Here is a 23,069-nt window from a genome sequence, read left to right on the forward strand (position 1 = left end):
GCAGCCTGGGCCCGCACTTCTGAGAGGTGGCTTCCCTCTTAAGCTAGATGTGCTTTCTTCTCTAGTTCGCCACAGTCCTCACCACTCCCTCTTGTCTCTCCAGCACTTGCCGAGGGTCCGTTGCATATATTCTCCAGCTCAAACCAACAGCTTTCCTCACCTAGGTTCCCGACTGGCCCTCTAGGCATGTGGGTAGGGTATTCAGGGATAGCAGGCTGGGATCCTAATCCAGACAGGGCTGTTTCCTCTGAGCTGCGGGCTCCCTGTTCCCCAGTCAGATTCCACTGTAATCAGGTTCAGGCTGGTGGCAGTTCTGAGCCAGGGATACCGAAAGTCAATACAGGGATCAGGAGAGGGCAGTTGGGAGATGTTGCCGCCAACGGAGGGAGGAGAAGGTGGGGTGGCAGGAAAAGCTGTCTGAGAGCAGGGGAAATAGAAAAAGCAGGAGAAACTGGGAGACTGGGCCAGGCGGGCAGGACAGGGACCGCCGGCCCAGTGGCAAGAGTGGGGCAGGGGTAGGGGGGGCAGGAGGAAGTGAAGCTGGTGGGACCCACGACTCCTAGAACCCTCCAACCTCACACTTGGAATCTGCGGAGAAGGGAAGCCTGGACTCCCAAGATGCTCCATTCCTGACTCCAGGACACCTGGCCACAGCTGAGAGCCTGGTGAGGAATATTCGAAAGTCCATGGCCTCATGCCCGTGCCTCCCCAGACAGAGCACGCAGAGAAAGCTCAGGACCAGGGCGCTGCCACCAGGACTGGATGGAGCCTGCCCCGTGGGAAGAAGCACCTGAATTCCGAAGGCCATTCTCACACGCTTTGCAAATTAGCAAATTCATCTCTTTCCCCCCACCCAGAGCCCCAAACAAAGAGGAGTGGGAGGGGGGTCTGGGCCTTTGTTAGGGGAAATTTATTAATATCTGAAATATGCAGCCGCCCTTCCTTTCCACCCCCAATCAAAGCCTTTGCAAACACCTGCGCCTCGCATTTGAAAGGCCCTGGGGCTCTTTTATATGACAAGGCCCTGCCAGGAAGGGGTGGGTGGAACCCGGAGATTCTTCCCGCCTGGGAAACTCTTGGCTCCTCCTAGTCCTGGTCTTCAGCTTCAGCCTTCACCTGCTGGCAGGGCTGAGGAGTGGGAGGGGGAAGAAGGCAGCGGGCCTGGGTAAGGAGAATGCTCACGGGGTCTGCTCGCTGCCCCAGGATCTGCCTGGTTTGACTCGGTGACCTTGAGCAAGTCTCCTTCCCTCCATGGGCCTCAGTTTATCTGTCTGTATAACAGAGAACCTTAGTAGTCTCTAAGGGCCTGGAGTTGTCTTCCTTTCTGAGCCCCACCCACCCCCGCCCCCCACTGCCATAGGGGAAGGTCAGAGCCAGGGCAGAAGCCAGGAGAGCCTGTTTCCTCCCCGTCCAGTGGGAGCTGGGGACCCTGTGCTGCCCACCTCATGGCTCTCAGCAGTAAGAAGACAGGGTAAGGAGCATGGCCTCATTTTATTAACAATAAGCCAACAGAACACAAGGGGATGGGGGGACGCAGCGGGAAACAGGCACAGAGGCTGGCCACACTTGCATGGGGGAGCCCTGTCCCGCAGGAGGGAGAATGCTGTGTGCATGAGCCATGCTGAGGCATTTCTGCACCCACCCTCCTCCCTGAGGGACCCACGGTACCAAGGGCTACCCTGTGCCCTCTGGCTCTACCCAACGCCGGGCCCAGGACCCATGTCCTGGAGCAGGGTGGGTGACCTTGGGACCAGCCAGCCACGTGTGTGAGTTCCTTCCTAGTCTCATGGTTGTCCTGTCACCAATAACCAAGGCCAGCTTCCCTGTGGCTCCTGGAACTGGAGGAGACACTGAAGGCTGCCAGGACAAGGCAGATGGGAAGAAAGGGGCCCTGGGCCCTGACAGTGACTCTTCCTACCTCCCCAGCCTGTGCAGCTTGGGGTCCAGTGGGTGAAGGGGTGGCCTTCTTTGAAGTGCTGGGGCCTCCTTTCCCCACCTGCAGCCCCAGCACCCTGGCTCAGGCCACCAGCACCTCTTTCCCACTTTCCACAGGCCTCCCCACTCCACCCTGTCCCCTCCGATCCCCCCTGCATAGACCCGGAATGATATTCTTCATCATGCAAATCCCTGCCCACCCATCAGCCCTGGCTCCCCCTGTTAGTTTTCCTTCTGGCTTGAACCCTCCTGTAATCTGGTAAAACCAGTGTCTCCAACCCTCTTGGTCTCTGCCCAGGTAGCTCAGCATCCTCCGGCCCAGAGCTCCTCCCTACCCTGCCCTCTTCCTCTCTCTGCAAACCTTCCCCATCCTCCAGGGCCCTGAGCTCCCACCTCCTTCAGGAGGCCTGCACACAGGAGCCCCGAGGGATCTTGCTCCCCACCTAACTCACTGACCCTTGATCCCCAGGGCCTCAGAGCATTGAGAACCTCTGTGGCTCTGACCCTCCCTGCCCAGCTCAAGATTCTGGTTGTGCTGAGGTGTGTGGGGACAGGCTCCACCCAAAAAGGGAGGAGTGTAGGCCCTGAATAGAGATGAGAAGGTGGTGCCAGCTGCCCCATGGGAAAGGGAGCTGGCTGGTCAGGAGGTGTGGGGTCAAGTCCCCTCTCCCACGTGACCTGGGGCAAGTCCCTCCCCTCCTGGTCTCAGGATGTCCATCTGCAAAGTAGGGCTGAGCTGGATCATTCTCAGCTTTGATGGGTCTGAGTATGTCTGTGTGCGTGTAGGGGGTTGTCAGAGGTTTCAGGAGAGGCAGAGGCTGCAGGAGGGACTTCCACTGGGGGACTGGCATCCCTATGGCAACCTCCCACAGCCTCTCAGAATCCCAGAGGGCACAGCTGGCCTTTGCAGTCTTCTAAGACGGGACTGTGAGGTCCTGGGCAGGGCCTCCTGCCCACCTGCCTCCTCCCTCACATCATGGACTCCTCCTCCTCTGCAATCTCGCGGTCCACCTCGATGGCGGTGTTCTCAAAGCTGGTGATGCCCCCGTACTTGCGCATGTGCACCATCAGTGGCTTCGGTGACTGGCTCCCAGCCAGTGTGGCCACATACATGCCCGTCCGGTTCTCCTCCAGCGATGGCCCCCAGTCCATGGCCGGCCGGCTGGCCTGTTGGAGCCGCTGCAGCAAAGCAATGACAGCAGTGAAAACAGGAAACAGGCAGCGCTGGTGGAGGGTTCGCTGTGGCCAGGCACCCAGCAAAGACCTGACCACATCACCTGGTGAGTCCTGGCCACAGCACCCCGGGGGAGGGGGCATTATGACGTCCCCCCCGGAGGAGGGATCCACCTGCTCGGGTGAGAATCCTGCTCTACTACTTCAAGCCGGACGGCTCTTGGCAATGCCGCTTGGCTTTCGGTGCTCTGCTTCCTGATCTGTAACTTGGGAATCCCGGTCCCCGTCATAGGGTTGTTGTGAGGGCACTGAGATGACGCACTTAGCAGGGTGCTGGGAACAGAGTTAGGCCTGGGAAGTGGCGGCTGTTGCTATAATTATGCGGCAGGCCCCTCCTCTGAGCGTCTGAATGCCTATCCAGGAGGCTTCCCTTAAATGCTGTCTTAAGGAGCTGGGGGTTTTTGGAAAAGAGCCGTGAACCGGGAGAACTGAGGTGGGCTTGCAGCTGGCTTTCCTAGTTCCTTCCAGCCCCGACCTGCCTCCTTCTGCCTCTGACCTTTCCCTCGTGGAGCCCCAGTTTCCATGGATGGAGGATGCTGACTAAGATGATGACTAAGCCTAGAGATTACAGAGTTGCTTCTTCCTCAACCACATTCCCAAAGCCCTCTGCCTGCCCTGCCAGGGAGAAGAGAGAGCCCCTGTATCCTTAAAGAAACGAGGCAGTTAACATGTGGGCAGCCCGCTGGGCAGGTTCTAAGGGAGATACCATGTGTGATGCCCTCACCCGGGGTCTCCCACAGCTCGGTACTCACAGCGCAGTGATACTTAGGAAGATGTGTTGAGAGCATGCTACCCCACTGCTCAGAAACTTGCCAATGGCTGCTCATCTCACTGGGAATGAAATCCAAAGTGTGCACCAGGGCCTCCAGCTCCTGGGCCTTGTCTACCACCTGATATCAGCTCCACCATCCACCCCCTCTGCTCCAGCCGCAGCACTGGCCTCCATGTGTTCTCAAACGTGCCAGCCCCCTGCCCCAGGGCCTTTGCACATGTTGCCTTTCTGCCTGGAATGCTCTCACCCTAGATACCTGCATGGATCACCCTCTCGGTTTAGTCAGGTCTGTCACCTCCTCAGAGGGGTCTTCTTTGACCATCCTGGCCAAAGCACCATTCTTCATTTATTCCTGTATTTTTCTTCTTCTTATTTTTTAGACAGAGTCTTGCTCTGTTGCCCAGGTTGGAGTGCAGTGGCGTGATCTCTGCTCACTGCAACCTCTGCCTCCGTTTCTCAGATTCAAGCAATTCTTCTGCCTCAGCCTCCTGAGTAGGTGGGATTACAGGCATGCGCCAACACACCCAGCTAATTTTTGTAGTTTTAGTAGAGACAGGGTTTCACCATGTTGGTCAGGCTGATCTGGAACTCCTAATCTTGTGATCCACCCACCTCAGCCTCCCAAAGTGCTGGGATTACATGTGTGAGTCATGGTGCCCGGCTTCTTTTTTTTTTTTTAAGTGCAAAGATTACCTTTGTATATTTGTTTATTGCCTGTCTCTCATGCTAAAATATAAGCTCCCTGAGAACAAGGACTTCGATTTGTTTCCAGCTGAAAACTGGGGTGCTCAGACCAAAGTTTCTCTGCCTGAGTGCCCTGACATTTTGGTCTGGAGAATTCTCTGTTGTGGGGCTGTCCTGTTCAGCAGCGTCCCTCAACTCTGTCCACTGGAAGACAGGAGCACCCCCCCTTGAGCCCCTCTCCCCTTCATGACAAACAACAATGTCTCCAGACATTGCCAAATGTCCCCCAAGGGAAAAATCACCTCCTGTGAGAACCCTGGTGTAAAACTGAGCACCCACTGCACTCCAGCTCTGTGCTCAGCACTGGCTAATTTAATCTTTACAGTGTCCTGATGAGAGGGGTATCTCTACTTTTACCATCTGCCCGCACTGTTATTATCTGAATGTTAAAGGTCAGAGAGATCAGTTAAGTCGGCCAAGGTCACACAGGTGGGAAGTGGTGGCTCCAGGATTTGAACCCATCCTGACCGCATCCTGAACCTTTACAGTATTTTGCTTTTCTGCCTTTCACAATGCAGACTATACTGATAAGCTCCATTTCTTCTCATAGCAGCCCTAAAAGTAGGTATCACTGTCTCCACTTTAAAGACAGAGAGACTTAATCCCAGCACTTTGGGAGGGCGAGGTGGGCAGATCACTTGAGGCCAGGAGTTCGAGATCAAGCTGGCCAACATGGCAAAACCCCACCTCTACTAAAAATATAGAAATTAGCTGGGCGTGGTGGTGGGCATCTATAACCCCAGCTACTTGGGAGGCTGAGGCAGGAGAATCACTTGAACCCGAGGTGGAGGTTGCAGTGAGCCAAGACGGTGCCACTGCACTCCAGCCTGGGTGCCAGAGTGAAATTGTCTCCAAAAGCAAACAAAAAATGACAAAAAAAAAAAAATACCACCTATTGGATACTATGCTCACTGTCTCCACTGTACTGCACTCCGGCCTGGGTGACAGAGCAAGACTCTCTCAAAAAAAATGAATAAATACAATAAAAATAAAGCCAGAGACGCTGAGGTTCAGGGCAGTGCAGTAACTTGCTTAGGGCCACAAGGCTGGCAAATGGCAGAGGCAGGATTCTGATCCTAGGGTGAGTGCTGGAAGCCTTGGCCTCTGAAGCTGGCACTCCTGAGCTGGGGAATGCCTCCTCCGCAGTGCTCACCACTCCTCTTGAGTCCCCAAAACATGCCTCTTCCACCTGGCTGTGGGACAGGGAGCAGGGCAGCAGGGCAGTGGTGACTGCTGGGGAGCCCAGCATTCCCAGTGGCTCGTTAGCAAGGCTTGGGGGACGTGAGCTTCCTAGGAGCTGGAGCCTCCACCCTGAGCAACTCCCCTGTCTTTCTTCCCTTTGCAGGTACCCTGGCTCTCAAGCAAGGAGCAGAGGTGCAGCTCCTGAGGTTCGAAGAGGGGAAGGAGGTTGCCCCAAGTCACACAGCAATTGGAGGCAGCACAGAGGCTAGACTTTGAGCTTTGTCAGTGGTCTGGCAGCGGGGTGGGGGAGGCATAAACCACTTCTGCCTCTGAGCAACCCCTGCAGGTGGAGCCTTGTAGCGGGGGCAGCTGAGGGGTGAGAGCTATGTGGGGGAAGCGGAGGAGGCAGTAATGGGCTGGTAAGCAGAAAGCGGGCGCAGGGGAGGCCCGCTTTGTAGCCATTTTCTGTGATGTAAACATCTCCACCCTTGCCAATTTCTAGCTACCAATGGTTTAACGCCTAGCTCACGCATTCCTGAATATTTAAGGATTAGCTCTCATGAACCAGTACTAGCTGGCTCCCGCGCACTTCTGGTGGGGTGTGTGTGTTGTGGGTGCCTCCATGCTCTCTCTGGATGCTGTCCATCGGGTTCACTCAAGCTGCATTCATGATGACGGCCTCTTGCCACCCGAGGACGCCACACCAGGGGCTGCAAAAGTGCAGGGCTCTGTGTTGAGAGGGCACAGTGAGGCTCAGACCACACCACTTCTGCTGGCCCGCAAAGGTCACTACTCCCCTCTTCCAAGGCCTCAGACCCCATGGCAAACGAGTGCACTCTATATGCTTATCTGAGTCACTCCCCAGAACCCTAGGCATGGGCAGGACTCACACCATCATCTATCCCGGGCCACCAGTGGGACACAACAGGACTCCTGGGCACAGGAGAAGGGTGACAGCCTGCCCTCTGGGGTCCCTCACTGTTGTCATTTGATCCTGAGTTCCAGAAGCAAGCTCTGGGCTGGTGACCTGAGTTCAAGACCCGATCCGCCAACCCAACCCATGGTGGGACCTGGGGCTGGTCCCTGGTGAACAGTGGTCTTTGGGTTGTGCCAGCCCCTCCCCCAAGGTGTCACGTGGTACAAAGTGCCACAGGGCAGGACTCCAGCCCCTGAATCTGCCTCAGCCCAGGTGAGTCTCCTCAGGCTAAAAGAAGCTGGATTGGGAGAAATGCCAGATGTAGGTGATGGAGAGGAAGGCAGCAAATCACACTGCCACGTGTGTACCTATGCAACAATTTTGCATGTTCTTCACATGTACCCCAAAACCTAAAATGCAATAAAATAAATAAATGGAAAAAAAAAAAAAAAAAGAAGAAGCTGGATAAGGTGTGGGTGCAGGTGTTTTCCGTTCCAGCAGGGGGACCCAGCATCAGACCACAGGTCAGGAAGGTTGAGAGTGGGCAGGGTGGGCAGACTCACCTCCCAGAGCGAGCCCTCTTCCCGGAGCACAGCCACCAGCATGCCAGCTGGGATCATGAGGCAGGACAGCAGGCCCATCAGGATACCCAGCAGCTCAGCCCAGGGTGGGAAGCGGTAGCTGCCATACTCCGAGGGCTGGTACTTGACGATGCTATACACCAGCAGGGCCTGCAGGACGGGGACTCCCAGCATCACTGCGGGCTTTTCTCGAAAATACCTTAGGGCCCAAGGTAGCCCAGCCCAGTGCCAGCCCAAGGCCTGAGACAGTCCAGCCCAGAGCTACCCAGGATCCTAAACTGTACCAGAACTGGAGTGGTCCATCGCTGGAGCCTTTGCAAGGCTTGAGCCAGACCCAACACCAAGACCCGCAGCAGCCCAGTTCTGAAGCACCCCAATCCCTGAGCTGCTCCAGCCCCAAGACAGAAAGCACAGCCTAAAGGCTCCAATCCTGAGGCCCTGGGGCTCAGGAAAGACCCACCCATTTAACCAATGGGACTAGGGCCACGCCCAGCACAGCTACAGAAGCTGGGGGCATCGGGGGAGGGGATGGACTAGGGTCCTGGTAATCACCCCACAGCCCTTCACTGTGGGCCACGGTGGCCCTACCAGACTCAACGTGCAGAGAGGACTCCTGCTCTCCGTTCTGGGGCCCCACCCAGCCACCCTCCCGCCCGCTGCAGTTACCAAGAGCATGGCTGGGGACAGGAACAGCCAGCAGGCCCTGAAGTAGAGGCCCGGCTTGAAGCCCAGCATCATGTGGATGTCTCGGCAGAACCTCTGAATGCCTGCACAGGGGAGGGGAGGAGGAATGGCCCCACCCGCAGGCCCCATAAGCGCCAGCAGCCCCTTACCCCAACTGCCCCCACTGGAAACCCTGGCCCTGAGGACCAGGGACCCAGGTACTGGGGGGGCCCCAGGGTAGATGCCCGTTCTCCCACCGCAGAGATCCTCCACTCCGCCTCCCATGGCCCTTCTCACCATACACCCGCGTCACGGCGAGGCATGTGGTAATCACCACCACCATCAGCCCGAAGCTGGCGCTGTAGTCATCCAGAAGGACCAGCCAGTACATGCCCCCCTAAAATGCAAGCACAGCTCTCGTGTCCCCTCCCCGGGCCTCGCTCTCTGCTGCAGCCCCTTCTCTTGGCAAGAAGTGAGCAGGAAGCAGCCATGCTGGCTGGGAACACAAGATGACAGGGCGACAGCTGGCTGCCAGCTCAACCCTTCTAGGCCTCATCTTATCTGAGTCCCATGACAGCCGTCTATTATAGAAACCTCCTTTCACCAACGAGGAAAAACAGGCTCAGGGAGGGGAAGTCATTTATCCTGAAGCCCCTTCAGCAAGTGCAGGAGTGAAGTTTGAACCCAGATCTTGCAGACTAAGTTTCCAAAGCCAGGACTCTGGGTCACAAGGCCAAGCTGCCTCCCTTGGGAGATAGGGACCGGGAGAGTCTAGGGTCCTCGAAAAGAGGAAGACAGAGGTGGCCCAGCGACTGCTCTGCCGGGCCAGAGATCTTGTCGCAGGCATCTGCCCTTGTCCCGCCCACCTGCCATCCTCCCTGCAGCGCCACTCACGTCAGTGGTGAGGATCAGCCCCATCAGGTACATGGCCACGCAGATGAGCCCTGAGAACACCGCCTTCTTAGGCCGCAGGTAGTACGGGAACTCATCCGTCACAGCTGTCACAATGGTCTCCAGAAAAGCAAACTGGGGAGAGAGGAGGGGTTGGGGGTCACAGTTCTACCCCTCACACACACACACACGCACACGCACACGCACACGCACACGCACACACAGTACCTGCTGCCATAGATGAGGCTCACCTGGCTGTCCAGGCCGAGAGTCAGAAGCATGAAGAAGAAAAGGAAAGACCAGAAGGGCGACAGAGGCAGCATGGTCATGGCCTGTGGGTAAACGACAAAGGCCAGGCCAGGGCCTGGGCCAAGGGCACACGGGGTCAGCAGCTTGGGGCATGCGGTGGGCTCCCATATGTACACTCAGACACACACGGCCACTTACACCCATTTGGGCCGCTTGCTTAGCCTAACCCAGAGATGATCACTTAAATGCACCCCCTGACACTTCCTTAATTCCCAGGACAGAGGCTAGCACATTGTAGGTGCTCAATAAACATAGGCTGATAGAATCAATCAGTTAATTAGTACATGTATAAACAAATACAAGACCCCAATATAAAACCTCATTGAAATAAAGATATGTGCACAATTATTGGTACAAATAATCCCACTAACACACACACTTACATGCATCCACTGGCACAAGACACCGTGATTCACAAGATCATTCTTACCCTTTTCACTTGCACATAGACACCTCAACACACAATATAACTTATTTGTACAACCAAGGCACAAAACAGGACAATCTTGCACAGAAAATCATTTACCTCCAGACATGGGCTAATGCACATTTGTTTGCTCACCCAGCCCCTTGCACATGGACCGCCAGAGACCAGCTAGGACACGTTCCTTTGCATGTACATGTGTGCATATGTGCACACATGCGACATACCCATCCACAATCTTTTTTATTTTGAGACGGAGTCTTGCTCTGTTGCCTAGGCTGGAGTGCAGTGACCCGATCTTAGCTCACTGCAACCTCCACCTCCCGAGTTAAAGTGATTCTCCTGCCTCGGCCTCCTGAGTAGCTGGGATTACAGGCATGCACTACCATGCCTGGCTAGTTTTTGAATTTTTAATATGATGGGGATTCACCATATTGACCAGGCTGGTCTTGAACTCCTGACCTCAAGTGATCCGCCCATCTCAGCCTCCCAAAGTGCTGGGATTACAAGCATGAGCCACCGTGCCTGGCCCCCCTCCACAATCTTGCTGGTCCAGCAGCCCAGCCCCAGCTCTGCCCGACACACACGCTCACCCCACCGAGGCCTGGCAGCCTGCCCACCTGCTTTGGCTACTTGGTCCACAGGCACGCCCAGCTCCTGAGACATGTAGCCCAGCACGGAGAAGATGGCAAAGCCAGCCAGGATGCTGGTGATGGCGTTGCCCAGGGTGACGATGAAAGTGTCTCTACCAGAAGAAGTCCAGGTGTGGGCCAGGTGAGTGGGCCTTCCCTTCAGCCTGTGAGGCCCTCCCTGGCCAGCCACTCTCCTCCCTGCTTTGGACCCCGGGTCTGGGAGGCTGTGGGGCACTGACCTATAGATGTTCTGGTGAAACGTGTTGTAGGAGGCAAAGGTGAGGAGCCCCCCGAAGCCCACACCCAGGGAATAGAAGATCTGAAGAGCAGCTTCAATCCATACCTGTGCCGGGGAGGATGGAAAGGGAGGGTATGCAGAGGGTCAAGAACAGAGAAGGAAGGTGGTGAATGATGACGGTGTGACAGGTCCAGGGATGGCATGGTCACGAGCCTCACTCACAAGTGACATGGACCATGAACAAAGCCTGCCCCAACACTTACACGGTGGGATGTGAGCAAGTCCCTTCCCCTCTGCAGGCCTCAGTTTCCCACCCAGGATTTAGAAGATGTTCTCTAAGCTCGATCCAGTTCTGAAGGACATACAGCTAGTGCTCAATTTAACGACCACGATTGGGACTGGCAGACCGGTCGTAACACGATTTGGTCGTAAGTTGCGTAGGCTATATGTACAGTTGAAACGGTGCACACGGAGATGGTAGTGCTGCCGGAAGCTGGTCCGCACTGTTGTACGCCCAGCTGGGCAACGTTTGCGCTGCCAGATGCGGCGCAGTCGTGGCTAGCGATTGTGGTCCTAAAGTCGAATGGTCGTAAGTTGCATAGGTGGTAAGTCGATCAATACCTGTAGAGCCTAACGGAAAGCGTTCAGGGGATCTGTATTGGCCATAAGATCCCCTGTATCTGCACAACCCCTTTGCTTTCTTTCTGGAGTCCTGGGACCTCGATTTGGACCCCAGCTTCACCACTTTCTAGCTGTGCAGCCCGGGCAAGCCAGGCCACCCCTTTAAACTGCAGGATCCCCATCTGTAATGAGGGGATGTGAATAGTGCCTACTTCATGGGAGGAGCAAGGATTAAATCACTACATGCATGCAAAACACTCAGGCACGGCCAGGCAGTCATCGGTCAATACATGCTAACCTTGGTTGTCAGTACCATCGCTAATGCCCGCCTTGCGTTGTACAGTCACACAGATCTGGGCTGGGATCCCTGTTCTGCGATCCCCTAGCTGTATGACCTTAAGCTTATTAAACACTTTCCAGACTCAGTTTAACCCTCTGTAAAATGAGGAGGATAGTGTTTGCAGGATTGTTAAGGATAATAAATGAAGTATGACATGCAGCTGGTGACACTATAGCGTATTCTTGGAGAATGCTAAAAGAGTGGATGTTAAGTGTCCTCACCACAAAAATGATAATTATGTGAGATCATGCATATGCTAATTAGCTGGATTTCACAGTTCCCCCAAGTACATATGCTTCAAAACATCATGTTGTACATGATAAATACATAACATTTTACCTGTCAATTTAAAAATAGAAAAATAAATCATAAAAAGACACAAGAAGGGCTGAGCAGAGTGCCTGGTACTGGGGCGTCCCAGGGAGCCCTCTTTCCACTCTCCAGCTCAGGCCTGACCCCACCTGCCCCCCACCCTGAGGGGCTCACCTTGGAAGACAACAGATGATGGAACTGGGGGGTGAGATAGAACTGGATGCCCTTCCAGGCCCCTGGGAGGGTGACTCCGCGGACCAGCAGCATGAGCAGGATGAGGTAGGGGAACGTGGCCGTGAAATACACCACCTGAGAGATAGTATGTGAGGAGCCAATGGTATCAGGGACCTTCTCTCTGTGCCACTCCCTGTAAATTCATCTGTGGCACTTGCCCCCCAGACATTGGGTAGCCCAAGCCAGGAACCGGCCTCCATCCATGAGGCTTCTCTTTTGCTCCCTCTTCCCTTCACACACCCAGCATCAGCAAAGCACCATCACCTTGCTTCCCAGGACCATCTCCATTGCAGCCCCTGGTCCGGGCCGCCATTGTTGGTTATAAAAGCCTCCTCCTCCCCGTGTCCAGTCCCTGCCCCTGCAAACCCACTTTGCATCATCCTCAGACATTCGACATTCCCAAACTCACTCCGCCCTCTCTCCTCTTCCCAAACCTCCAGCCACCCCTTCAGCAAACACCATCAGGTCTCAACAGCCTCACTGCCTTGGCTTTGACCATAAGCTCCCCTCTCTTTCTATAAGGTTTCTACCCTGTCTTTTTTGTCTTGAAAGGCTCTGTTCCTCGTAAACCATACTCATATCATCTGCACCTTGCAGAGGAGACAAGTTCTGATTTATCAATGATAGGGCACACCATCCTGAAGTTCTCTGAGTTTTTTCAAAATGGCTTTATTATCCTGTCCACCCCTCCACCACCTAAAGTAGACATCCTTGGTTTTGTCTTCCAGTCTCAAGTTTGCCTTTTTCAGATAACAGTCCCCTGACTTTCCCACCATGGAGCTGACTCCATTCCCAGCTCCAGGGGTGGATATGTGACCCATGCCCAGCCAAGCAGAGCACTCCATCCTCCCAGCCACAGGGATTAATTCAGGGATGGATGCACAGCCCTGCTCATCCAATGGGACTCAGTTCTGGGATATTTGCAAACTGGGGAAAGACAACCCTTTACCAAGCTTAGATGTACGCTTAGAGCTGCTAGGGTGACCTCAAGAAGAATGAAGCCTCAGAAGGAAGCCAAGCTGGAAGGAAGCATTACTGAGAGACCCAGCGAACCAGCTTCCTGATGATGCTAATTGAACCCCCTGAACTCAGTTGCACCTGAAACACACCCTCTAGACTTTCCAACTGAGTGTGATAATTGGGTTCTGGTCACCTGCATCTCAAAGAGCCTGACTCATGTACTCGTACTCCAAGCGTTCAACAAACTCTTGCTGAGCTCATTCAAAATGCCAAGCACGGGGTCAGGATACATCTGAATGTAGACCCTGCCATGGTGAGCTTCCAGTCTAGCAAAGCAGCTGAGCCCTGGTGCGTCCTCACCTCCACGTCTCTGTTCAGGCAGCACTCATCCCCCAGTCCCCATGCTCTCTCCCTTCCCCTCTTCCTGGCTCAAGTCTCAACATCTTCTTATGCTCAGTCCATGCCCTGCCTTCTCCAGGAAGCCCTCACCCCATCCAGCCCCTCACAAGGCTTCACCTTGCCCGAAGACTTCACACCCTTGAGGATACAGAGGAACACGATGACCCAGGCCAGCAGCAGGCAGAGGCAGAGGTTCCAGCGGATCTCCCCAGGGCTGCCGATGCCCTGGCTGCCTTGGATGTGGAGGACATAGCGGCTGTGGAAGACAAAGTTCTCAGTGTCCCCTGGTCACCCCACCAGGCTCCACAGACATGGAGTCAAGCCATGTCCCGCCCACAGGGCCCTACTTCTCTTCTCCACTTGACACACTCTTGGTCCCTCTTCATCCTTCTCCTACCAACTCTGGCTCAGGAGGCTGGCCTCACCAGACCTTACCCCTTCCTCAGCTTTGAGAGGCTGAGGAAGGAAGACCTCTTGAGGACAGGAGTTTGAGACCAGCCTTCCTCTTCTTCCTTCTTCTTCAGCTTCTGTGTGGGTTTGGCTGATGGAAGGCAACAGCGGGAGATTGGAGTGGGGGGAGGAATGAGGGGTCTGGGTATTTGCATATACATGTGTACAATACACACACACACACACACACACACACACACCATCCGGGGCCTGGCCATGACTGTGCTCTTTGGACAGCCTCTTTTCCAAGGCTCTGATTCTCTCCTGGTTCCCTCCCATTTGTCTCTTAGGTTCAGGGGTGGTGACAGCTCTCCCTGTTGCTAGTCACTGATGCTTCATTTTTCCCTGTGGCTTCTGTGACCCTCTGAAAAGTCCCTTCACTAAACTCCCTTCAGTGAAGCCCTCTGACAATCTAGCTGCCTCCTGCCTGTATGCTGACCCATGGAGTGGGCTGTGACATGGCCATGGAGAGCCCTGGCAACTGCTGGTGACTGCATCAAATCCTTTGGCTTTAAGCTGCAAACTCAGGCCAATCCTTTCCCACTGGTCCGATAAACTCTTCAGCAGGTGTGGACACTTCAAATGGACTTGAAGTGGACAAATGAATGAACTGTGTGTATTACATGCAGGTTAAAGACCAAAGCCTTTCGAGACACGGAGCCTATCTGGGAGAAATCTCCTAACAGCAGTCCTTTGTAGGTGACGGGATGGGGATATAGGGTCTGTGTTTTCTGAAACATTCTAGAATGTTCCAGAACAGGATCAGGAATCAGGAGTCCTTAGTGTCAGTACTCCCTCTGTCACTAACTACTGAGCAATATTGAGCAAACCTCTGGGCTTTCTTTTTTTTTTTTGCAATGCAGAATGCAGTGACAAAGTTTTGTTTTCTTGACCATAAAGTGGGGCATTGGGATAGGCTGGTGAGTGCAACGTGTTTCTGACACATGCCATTCCCAGCAGGACCCACCATGTGCCTGGCACTGTGATAATGATTTCACCTGCACTATGTTGTTTAATTCTGATGACGATCCTTTATTACAGTTCTATCTCTGTTAGATGAGTCTGAGATGGTCCTTACTATGTAAGGTCTTGGCCTTATGCTAAGTGCTTTACCTATGATATAGCAGTTGCTCAATAAATATTTAGTAAAAAATGAATGGGCTGGGAGTGGTGGCTCACACCTGTAACCCAGCACTTTGGGAGGCCGAGGCAGATGGATCATGTGGTCAAGAGATTGAGACAATCCTGGCCAACATGGTGAAATCCCATCTCTAAAACATACAAAAATTAGCTGGGCGTGGCTGTGTGCACCTGTAGTCCCAGCTACTCAGGAGGCTGAGGCAGGAGAATTGCTTGAACCCAGGAGGTGGAGGTTGCAGTGAGCCGAGATTGCACCACTGCACTCCAGCCTGGGTGACAGAGCAAGACTCTTGTCTCAAAAAACAAAAAAAATGAATGAGTGGGTAAATGACTGGATAACATCTTATGAAGCAGGTACTGTTACCAGCCCCTGTTACAGAGGAAGAAACTGAGGCTCCAAATGTTACTATTCGTTTTGTCAGCATCATCACCATCATTCTCAGCTAGTATTTATTGAGCACTTACTATCCAGTCCAGCACCAGACTGGACCGCACAATTTATTTAGATATGCTTCCTTTCCTTTAATCCTCACGGCAACCTTTCTGCGATACCTAGTATTCTTGCCCCCACGCTACAAATAAAGCAACAGAAATCAAATAAATTGTTTACGGTCACACAGCTGGTCAGGTGGAGAGCTGGGATTAAAAGCCAGGGTCCACCTGCCACCAGCACATGTGCTCCGCATGCACCGCCAAAATCAGCTCACCCTTCAGAATCTGGCTCATTTGGCGGTGCACGCTGAGCCCCCTGGGAATGCCCTCTGGCTACCCTCAGTGGCGCAGGGTCCCCTCAGGTGCTGCGGGGGCAGCAGCTGCCTGACCTCCAGTACTCCTCGCTGGGGCTGACGGTGTAGGTGAGGTTGAGGGGCAGGGCCCCGTTGCCGTCCTTGGAGCCTCTGTGCTCCAGGCAGAGCTCTGTGTTCCACCAGTTGCCACAGTGCTCCCAGGGCAGGTCGCTGGTGAGGGAGGCGAAGAGGTAGAAGAGCACGTAGGCGATGATCATGTTGTAGTAGACGGCCACCAGGCCCACGATGAGCAGCATGGCTGCGCCGGCGCCTGGTGTGGGGAGAGGCTGCTGGGCTGCCCAGGCCACGCCCTCTGTCAGCCGGGTGGGGTGGCCTCCAGGGAGCTGGCAGCTTTCTGGGTTTCACTTCCCTCTCTGCCTGGAGCTTGCGGGGGTTCTGGGGACCACCTCCCTGCCTCCCCCAGACCCGGAGCCCCTTCCCTCCCTGAGGCCTCACCTTTGAAGAGGGGGCTGATTTTCCAGACGGCCAGGGGCCCTAGGCTGGAGAACTGGCCCAGAGAGAGCTCCAGGAAGAAGAGGGGGATGCCACAGATGGCCAGCATGAGGAAGTAGGGCACGAGGAAGGCGCCTGCCGGGAGCGGGGTGGTCAGCAAACGTCTTGGGGGCAGCCCCCACAAAAGCCCACCTCTAGCCAGCCCCTCCCCTGGCCTGCAGACCCCCCCCCCCCACACCTGATGGGACACTTCTCTTCTCTTCTACACCAGACTGCGGAGGGCCAGAGTGGCCGGCAGGGATTTACTCACCTCTGGAGCCCCAGTGCCCAGAACAGTGCTGGGCTCAGAGCAGACACTGAGAAACGCCTGCTGAGGGAGTGAATGAATGAATGAGGGACAGAATGTGTGAATTTTCTACTGAAGAAAGTGCAGGTTCCTCAGTACAGAAACCAGCACCCTTCAGAATCTGGCTCCACTCTATCTGCCTGCCCCTCCCCACCATGTCGCCTCAGACACTTGTGACTTCCACCTGTGGTTCCGTGGGCCCAACAGCCCTTCCCCTTTGATTCTCATATTGGCAGTCCCTTCTTTAGAGAACTGCCCACCACCATATGGCTCTAGAAGGGCTGCCAGTCACATCGACCAACCCCCTCCTCAGCGACCTTGGGCAGAATAAGTTGGAAGTGATTTATAGTAACCTGGGGCTGGGAGGAGGGAGTTCATCGCCCTGTCCACCTTCCCCAGTGGGCATCTAGCCAAAGCCAGGCCCTGAGAGACCTTCCCTGCAATTCTGTACAGATTCATTCAGACAGAGCAGTTCTGCAAAGCTCTCGGGTTGCTAAACCCATTTGAGGATGAAGTGATTACAGAGTTGTCTGTGGCCACCTCCCCCAGAGGCCTGTCCCCACCAACTGCAGGGAGGAAGCCTGTCTCCGGACAAAATTAGGCCAGCGCACAGAGAGGAAGAGTAGGGATGTGGGGAGAGGGCTTGCCGAGAGACACCAGGGGTAGCATCCAGGTCCTGGAGCTTCAGAGGCTAGCTCTAGTCACACACAGCCTAGTCAGGTAAACTTATCCTTTGCTTCGTCTAGCTTTATTTGGATTTCTCTCACTTTCTCAATATATGCTTCCTTCAAGAGTTTGCTAGAGACAGGAGCAGGTACAGAGTATTGGTGAGAATCCACTGGCTGGGGAGGAGGTAGTCCTGGGTTGGAATGTTGGCTCTGCCACCGTGTGACCTTGGGCAAGGACATTGGTCTCTTCAAGTTCCAGCTACCTCATCAGATCCATGGTGCCCACCCAGTAGGGTCATCACTGGGGGTAAATGAGATGGGTGCAGAAAGTGGCAAGCCCAGGGCCTGACAGGTGGTAAGCGCTCAGCCTTAGCTTTTGCTAATGAGACTTGGAACAGTCACTTGATGGAGAAGCAGGGACAAAAGGAAATTTGTTTAAGATGGGAGAGACTTTGTGTTTGCAGCCTGAATGGAAGGAAGCAAAAGAGGAGGAAAGATTGGAGACTCAGGAGAGGGAATGATTGAAGGAGCATGGCTCAGGAGGAGGTGGGGGAGGAGGGGGTGGGGAGAGCACTGAAAGCACAGTGATCATCGGCAGGCAGATACAGCTTTTCATCACAAAGCAGAGGCAGATCCCTCCGCTCACCGTGCAGGTGTGACCAGCCTTAGAGAGGGAACCATGTGGGTACCCTTCCCAGGGATGAGAGGGAGGAAGGAAGGGCCTGGGTGATATGAAGGACAAGACGGGGTGAACTCCCTCCTCCCAGCCCTAGGTTACTATAAACCGCTTTCAATGAATTCTGCCCAAGGTCGCCTAGGAGACAGTGGCTGAGGCCACCAAAAAGCTCACTCTACCCGAGGGCCTTGGCCCATCACCCCAGACACCCCCGACAGGACCTCAGGCCCATACCTCCTCCGTTGGTGTAGGCTCGATAGGGGAAGCGCCAGACGTTCCCCAGGCCCACACAGTAGCCAATGCAGGACAGCAGGAAGTCCAGCTTGCCAGTCCAGTTCCCCCTGTCTGCAGCAAAGTCCACGTCCAGGTCGACATCACCCTGGTCACTGGGGGTCATCAGCAGGTCTGGCCTGACGGGCTGCCAATGAGAGAGACCAAAGAGGCCAGGGAGAACACTGAGGCCAGGCTAGAAATGTGACCTCAAGACAAAACTCTTGACTTGAACAGGACTAAATTTAAAGACACTCTCTATCAGTCCAGATAATCAAGCGCTCTCAATTGGACTAACCCACTCTTATGAAGGAGAGGCTCAGAATGTTAGGTGACCACAAACTTACAGAGCCAGCAGGGTACGTAGACAGTAACAAAGCTACCCTGACCTCAGTTTGGCTAACACAGAGGTCAAATCAAGGGATGGTTCTATTTTGATGAGGATGAGGATGATCTTAGTAAGAGTTAATGTGTATTGATCACTTTTATGTGCCTACTGTGCTAGACATCTCACTCATCTGATGTCATTCTCAGAACAACCCTTTGAGCTGAATACTCATCTAAGCTCCATTTTTACCATAAGGAAAACTGAGGCTCCAAGAGGCGTCATGACATACCCAAGGTCTCTAGCAGATTGGTGAGTGGAAGAGCTAGGTCTGCAGCCCAAGGCTTCCTGATGCGAAAGCCAGGTCTCCTCACCCACCAGTGCTGGAGTTTGGCTACTCCGTTCCGGGCACTGTATTTTAAGAAAGATGCAGATGATATGGAGCATGTCCAAAGGGCAGGTGGCCAGACTGGAGGGGGTTCAGGAAAAGAGGTTATAGGACAACAGGAAGAAGCCGGGAGCCCTCAGCGTGGAAAGGAGAGGACTTGGAGGGACCTGGGACTCCCTTGAGGGAAGGAGTCCACATATGCTCCGTGGCTCAAAGTGGGCCTACTGAGAACCAAGAAGATCTGACTCCTTGGTTAGGACTGGTACTTTTCAGCCAGAAAGCTTCCCCCAGTACTCCCCCTCCCCACACGCTGACAGCTTGGTTGGGAGGTCCAACCTCCCCAGGCAAGGCGGGAGAGCCTGAGGTCTGGGTGAATTTTATGAATGTTGGCTCATGAGCAGGAAGAAGGTACTTAAGCGTGATCTGTCTCAGAAGGTCATAATCTTGCTGTCCCTGGAGGAGAGATGCATGGACAGAGGGGAGTAGAGGCCAGCTGTCCCTAAGGTCTCCTTTCATGCTTCAAAGTGAGTGGGAGATCCATGGGGCATTCTTCCTTCAGAAACCCTCAATGATGGTGACCACAGTGGTGATTTTGCCTGAAGCTGGCTATTGGCCACAGGGGCCGTGGTGACAGGGACAGCCAGGCACTAAGATGGGTGACGGTGACAATGACAGAGCATGAAGAGCTGTTTTTAAAGTAAGTAGGCTGCAAGGGTTGAAACAAATACATGCCCGGCAGTTCTTTAGCTGTGATCATGGACATGCTGAGATGACAGGAGTGGCAGATCCCAGACTTACATGAAACCCACCCCTCCCCTCCGATGCCCCTTTCCCTGAGGCTGCCTCTCCAGCTGGGTGAGCATCAGCCTCCAGGAACCTCTCGCTTCCAGGTAAGCTCTGGGAGGGATGAGGTGGCAGACAGTTGACACTGGTCCTGGCGTTGGGTGGTGAGCAGGCCTGTCACCCTGAGACCCCACCCCCCCCCCAGCACCATTCAGGCTAGTTAGCAGGAGGTCCCGGTAATGAGGCTCCTCTGATCCCTCCAGAGAAACTGCCCTTTCCATGCTCACGGAGCGGTCCCGGTTCTCTGTTTCCATGGTGACATGAGTTCCAAGAGCAGGATACTGCCAGCTCGTCCCCCTCCTCCCCCAATCAGAGGGAAGCCTGCTTCTGCTTCAGGGGCAGGAGATGGGGTCCCCTAAAGCTGAGCCGATCAGGAGCCCAACTGGAGTCCCCAACCCCACCATGGGGTGAATCCCAGGAGGCTGGCACAGGGAGGATGGGACTGGCTGGGAGACGGAAGAAAACAATCAAATAGCTGGGGCAGGGCTGGAAGCTGAATGAGTTGCTTCATACTCCTGCCTGGGTGTGAGGTTCCCACTCCGGAGTCTCCCACTCGATACCCCAGGGGCATGCAGGAACACACACCTGAGTTTGTCAGACCTGCATGCTCACCTTTAGGGACCCACAGCAGGGGCTGGGAGACTCAAGACTGCCCAAGGCAAGGCTCTTAAGGACAGAGAGAGACATTAGGAATCTGGAGTCCAACTTCATCATTGTGCAGATTAGGAAACCGAGTTTCAGGGAGAAGAGATAAGCCCAAGGTCAAACAGCTAGTTAAAGTCTTGCTCTAAGACTTGGACCTAGACTCCAAGTCCAGTGCTCATCTCTGAGCACTGCTGCTCCTTTGCTGAAACCTGGCATTTTCTCATTCCCTGCCCGCTGCTTGAGACCAAGGGAGAGGACCCTGAGAGGAGGTAGCAACCTAGAACCAACGCTCCGCCCTGCTGGTTCTAGGTTGCTTAGCCTGCCTGCAGGTGAGCAGTCATTCTCACCCCTCTGTGCCTCAGTTGCCTTATTTATAAAGTGGGACTACTAAGACCTAGCCCCCAGAAAGGTTGGAGTATTAATGAGATAAAGCTTGCTAACCCTCCAGCCCAGCACCCAGCAAGCGCTGAGCAAAACATGGCTATTTACCTAATGTGCGGCCCTGTGGCAGAGAAGGACAGGGCTTCTTGTGGGGAGGGAGGGCAGAGAGGGAAGAGAAGGAGAGTGGAAAGGAATGGAAACAGGACCCAAGAGACCCACAAATGGTCCCAAGAAGTCAGTGATGTCAGCGAATTAAAAAAACCACACCACAGTGATTCTAAGCCCAGCTGCCTGAGAGCAGAGAACTTGAATGAATGTGTGAGTGTGTGTGTGTATGTGTGTGTGTGTGAGTTTGCGTGTGTGTTTGTAGGGAGGTTGATAACACCAGCCCCTGAAAACAGTCTTCTCACATCTACCAGCTCTTTAGCATTCTTCCCCACCCCTCACACACCCAATGGGGCCCGCTTTGGTGCTGACTTCGAGGTTCAGGTTAGAGAATGAACTTGTCCAAAGTCACCAGGCAAGTGGGAGCTGCAGAAATAGTACTCAGGAGATCTGACTCCTTGGTTAGGACGGGCACAAGCCAGAAAGCTTCCCCCAATATTCCCCCTCCCCACACGATGACCTCTTGGCTGACAGGTCCAACCCCACCAGGTGAGGTGGGAAGAGCCTGAGGTCTGGGCCCATGGCTGCTCTCCTATCCCAGCTTCCATCTTCATTCCCCATATCCTCCCTGTCGTTGCCTCCCTCCAGCCCTGCTGAGGGGCAGCCTGGGGTCTCAGCAGGAAAGCCCAGGGGGCGGAGAGGCAGCAGGTGAGGGAGCAGGTGCCGGCAGGGGAGGAGCAGGCAGGAAAGAGGAGAGTCCTCCCGCAGGCTCTGGGAGCCTGCTTCAGTGTGGATGACCGCCAGGTCCATACCCCCACCTCCCCACGCTCAAATGAGTCCAGCCCAACGCTCAGGTATTCCAATATCCCTCACGCCCGGCAATCAGCCCCTGGCGGGGAGCATTAGGGTGGAATTGGGACTAGGGGGAGGTGGGTGCCTGGCCTCGGCAACCCCCACCCCGCGCCTCCCAGGGCTGCACACACCTGTTCACAGGCCTGGCCCAGTGAACCAGGGCTCCCCTCATACTACATCCAGAACCCCAGATGGCGGGGGCAGAGGTGGGGCGCAGACGGTGACCCTGACCTTCCCTGTAATCCAGCTGAGCCTGGCCTTCCCCAGAGCCCGGTTTGGGTGCGCCCTCAGATCCTCCCCAGGGGCCTCGATGGGGGCGGGTCTCTCCAGCCCTCCTCCAGGTGCGCCCCCGCGCCCCTGCGCCCCCGCCCGTGTGCCTTACCTTGCGGAGGTGAGCTTCCTGGAGCTTCTTCATCTTGGAGGGCGGGTGGCTGGGGCTTGGCAGCTCAGCTGCCCCGGAGCGGAGTGCAGAGAGCTAGGGCGCAAGAGATGTTCCGCCGGCCGCTGCGCCTTTGCCCCCGCGGCTCCCGCGCACCGGCTGGGGCGGGCACGGACGCAGGCGCTGCCGTCTGGCGGCTGCGGTCGTGGAGTGCGGGCAGGGAGCTGTGAACGCCTTGTCTGTCCCTGCGCAGCGCCCGAGGCTAAGGAAGGGTGCACGGCTGCGCCCGCGTAGACACCCAGACAGACCGGCTGACGGACGGACGGCTGGGGGATGCGCGCGCCCCCGCACGCAGAGCTGCGGATTGGAGGGCCCCGAGCGAATGGGGAGGGGGTTCGCGACGGAAACCCTCGGTCTCCTGCGTGACCTTGGGAAAGTGACCTGCCCTCTCTGGGACTCCTTTTCCACAGCTGGGCCACGAGGGAGGCCAGCTACGCGTCTGGACACTGATAGCCCACCCCGCTGCGTCTTCTTTGCTGTGCGACCTTAGGGGATGAGAATCTCACCTCCCTTTCAGTAATGTGAGGAATTCAGGAAGATGGAGCACAGAAAACATCTAGCACAAAGGGCCTGGCACTTAGTAAGTGCTCAGTTAACATTTATTCACTGACTGTGCGTTGCCCACGCCACCATTAGTCCAATTATTCAATCTATCAATATTTATTGAGCACCTAAAATGTGCAAGGTCCTGAACTAGATGTCCTATTTTGTCAACCTGGAGAGGCAGGTGTTGTTACTCTCATTCTACAGATGAGGAAGCTGAGGGACAGGAAAGCTAAGTTACTTACTCAAAGTCACAGGGCTAATGAGTGACACTGGGGACAGAGTCAGGCTGCATGGACCTTTAGGCTAGTAGTGGTCATCAACTCCCCTCCTTTCCTTAAGATGAAAGTGAAATGGGGAGGTTTGGGTGAGCA

General features: G+C 54.9%; 1 protein-coding gene across 1 annotated transcript; it reads right to left on the reverse strand.

Moving 5' to 3' along the window:
- Positions 1–1,474: 1,474 nt before the first annotated feature.
- SLC6A7 (solute carrier family 6 member 7) lies at positions 1,475–22,506 on the reverse strand. Its single transcript, XM_017531309.2, has 14 exons — positions 22,096–22,506; positions 18,139–18,322; positions 16,218–16,349; positions 15,798–16,032; positions 13,504–13,642; positions 11,968–12,102; positions 10,522–10,625; positions 10,271–10,395; positions 9,169–9,281; positions 8,921–9,052; positions 8,324–8,423; positions 8,030–8,130; positions 7,346–7,513; positions 1,475–3,114 (listed from the first exon to the last, which is right to left on the reverse strand). The coding sequence occupies exons 1-14, from the start codon at positions 22,126–22,128 to the stop codon at positions 2,905–2,907; spliced, it is 1,911 nt and encodes a 636-aa protein (XP_017386798.1). The 5' UTR covers positions 22,129–22,506; the 3' UTR covers positions 1,475–2,904.
- Between the last annotated feature and the right edge of the window lie 563 nt (positions 22,507–23,069).

Source organism: Cebus imitator, unplaced genomic scaffold, assembly GCF_001604975.1.
Source record: "Cebus imitator isolate Cc_AM_T3 unplaced genomic scaffold, Cebus_imitator-1.0 Scaffold71, whole genome shotgun sequence".
In the NCBI taxonomy this organism is placed as follows: domain Eukaryota; kingdom Metazoa; phylum Chordata; class Mammalia; order Primates; family Cebidae; genus Cebus; species Cebus imitator.

What these genes read in the sequence shown, in the direction of transcription:
- SLC6A7 (XM_017531309.2), bottom strand. Translation starts at nt 22,128, where the DNA reads ATGAAGAAGCTCCAGGAAGCTCACCTCCGCAAG. An exon ending in AGCCTACACCAACGGAGGAG is followed by an intron (nt 16,350 to 18,138) that starts GTATGGGCCTGA and finishes CGCTCCCGGCAG; the next exon opens with GCGCCTTCCTCGTGCCCTAC. An exon ending in ATCATCTGTTGTCTTCCAAG is followed by an intron (nt 10,626 to 11,967) that starts GTGAGCCCCTCA and finishes TCCCCGGCACAG; the next exon opens with GTATGGATTGAAGCTGCTCT.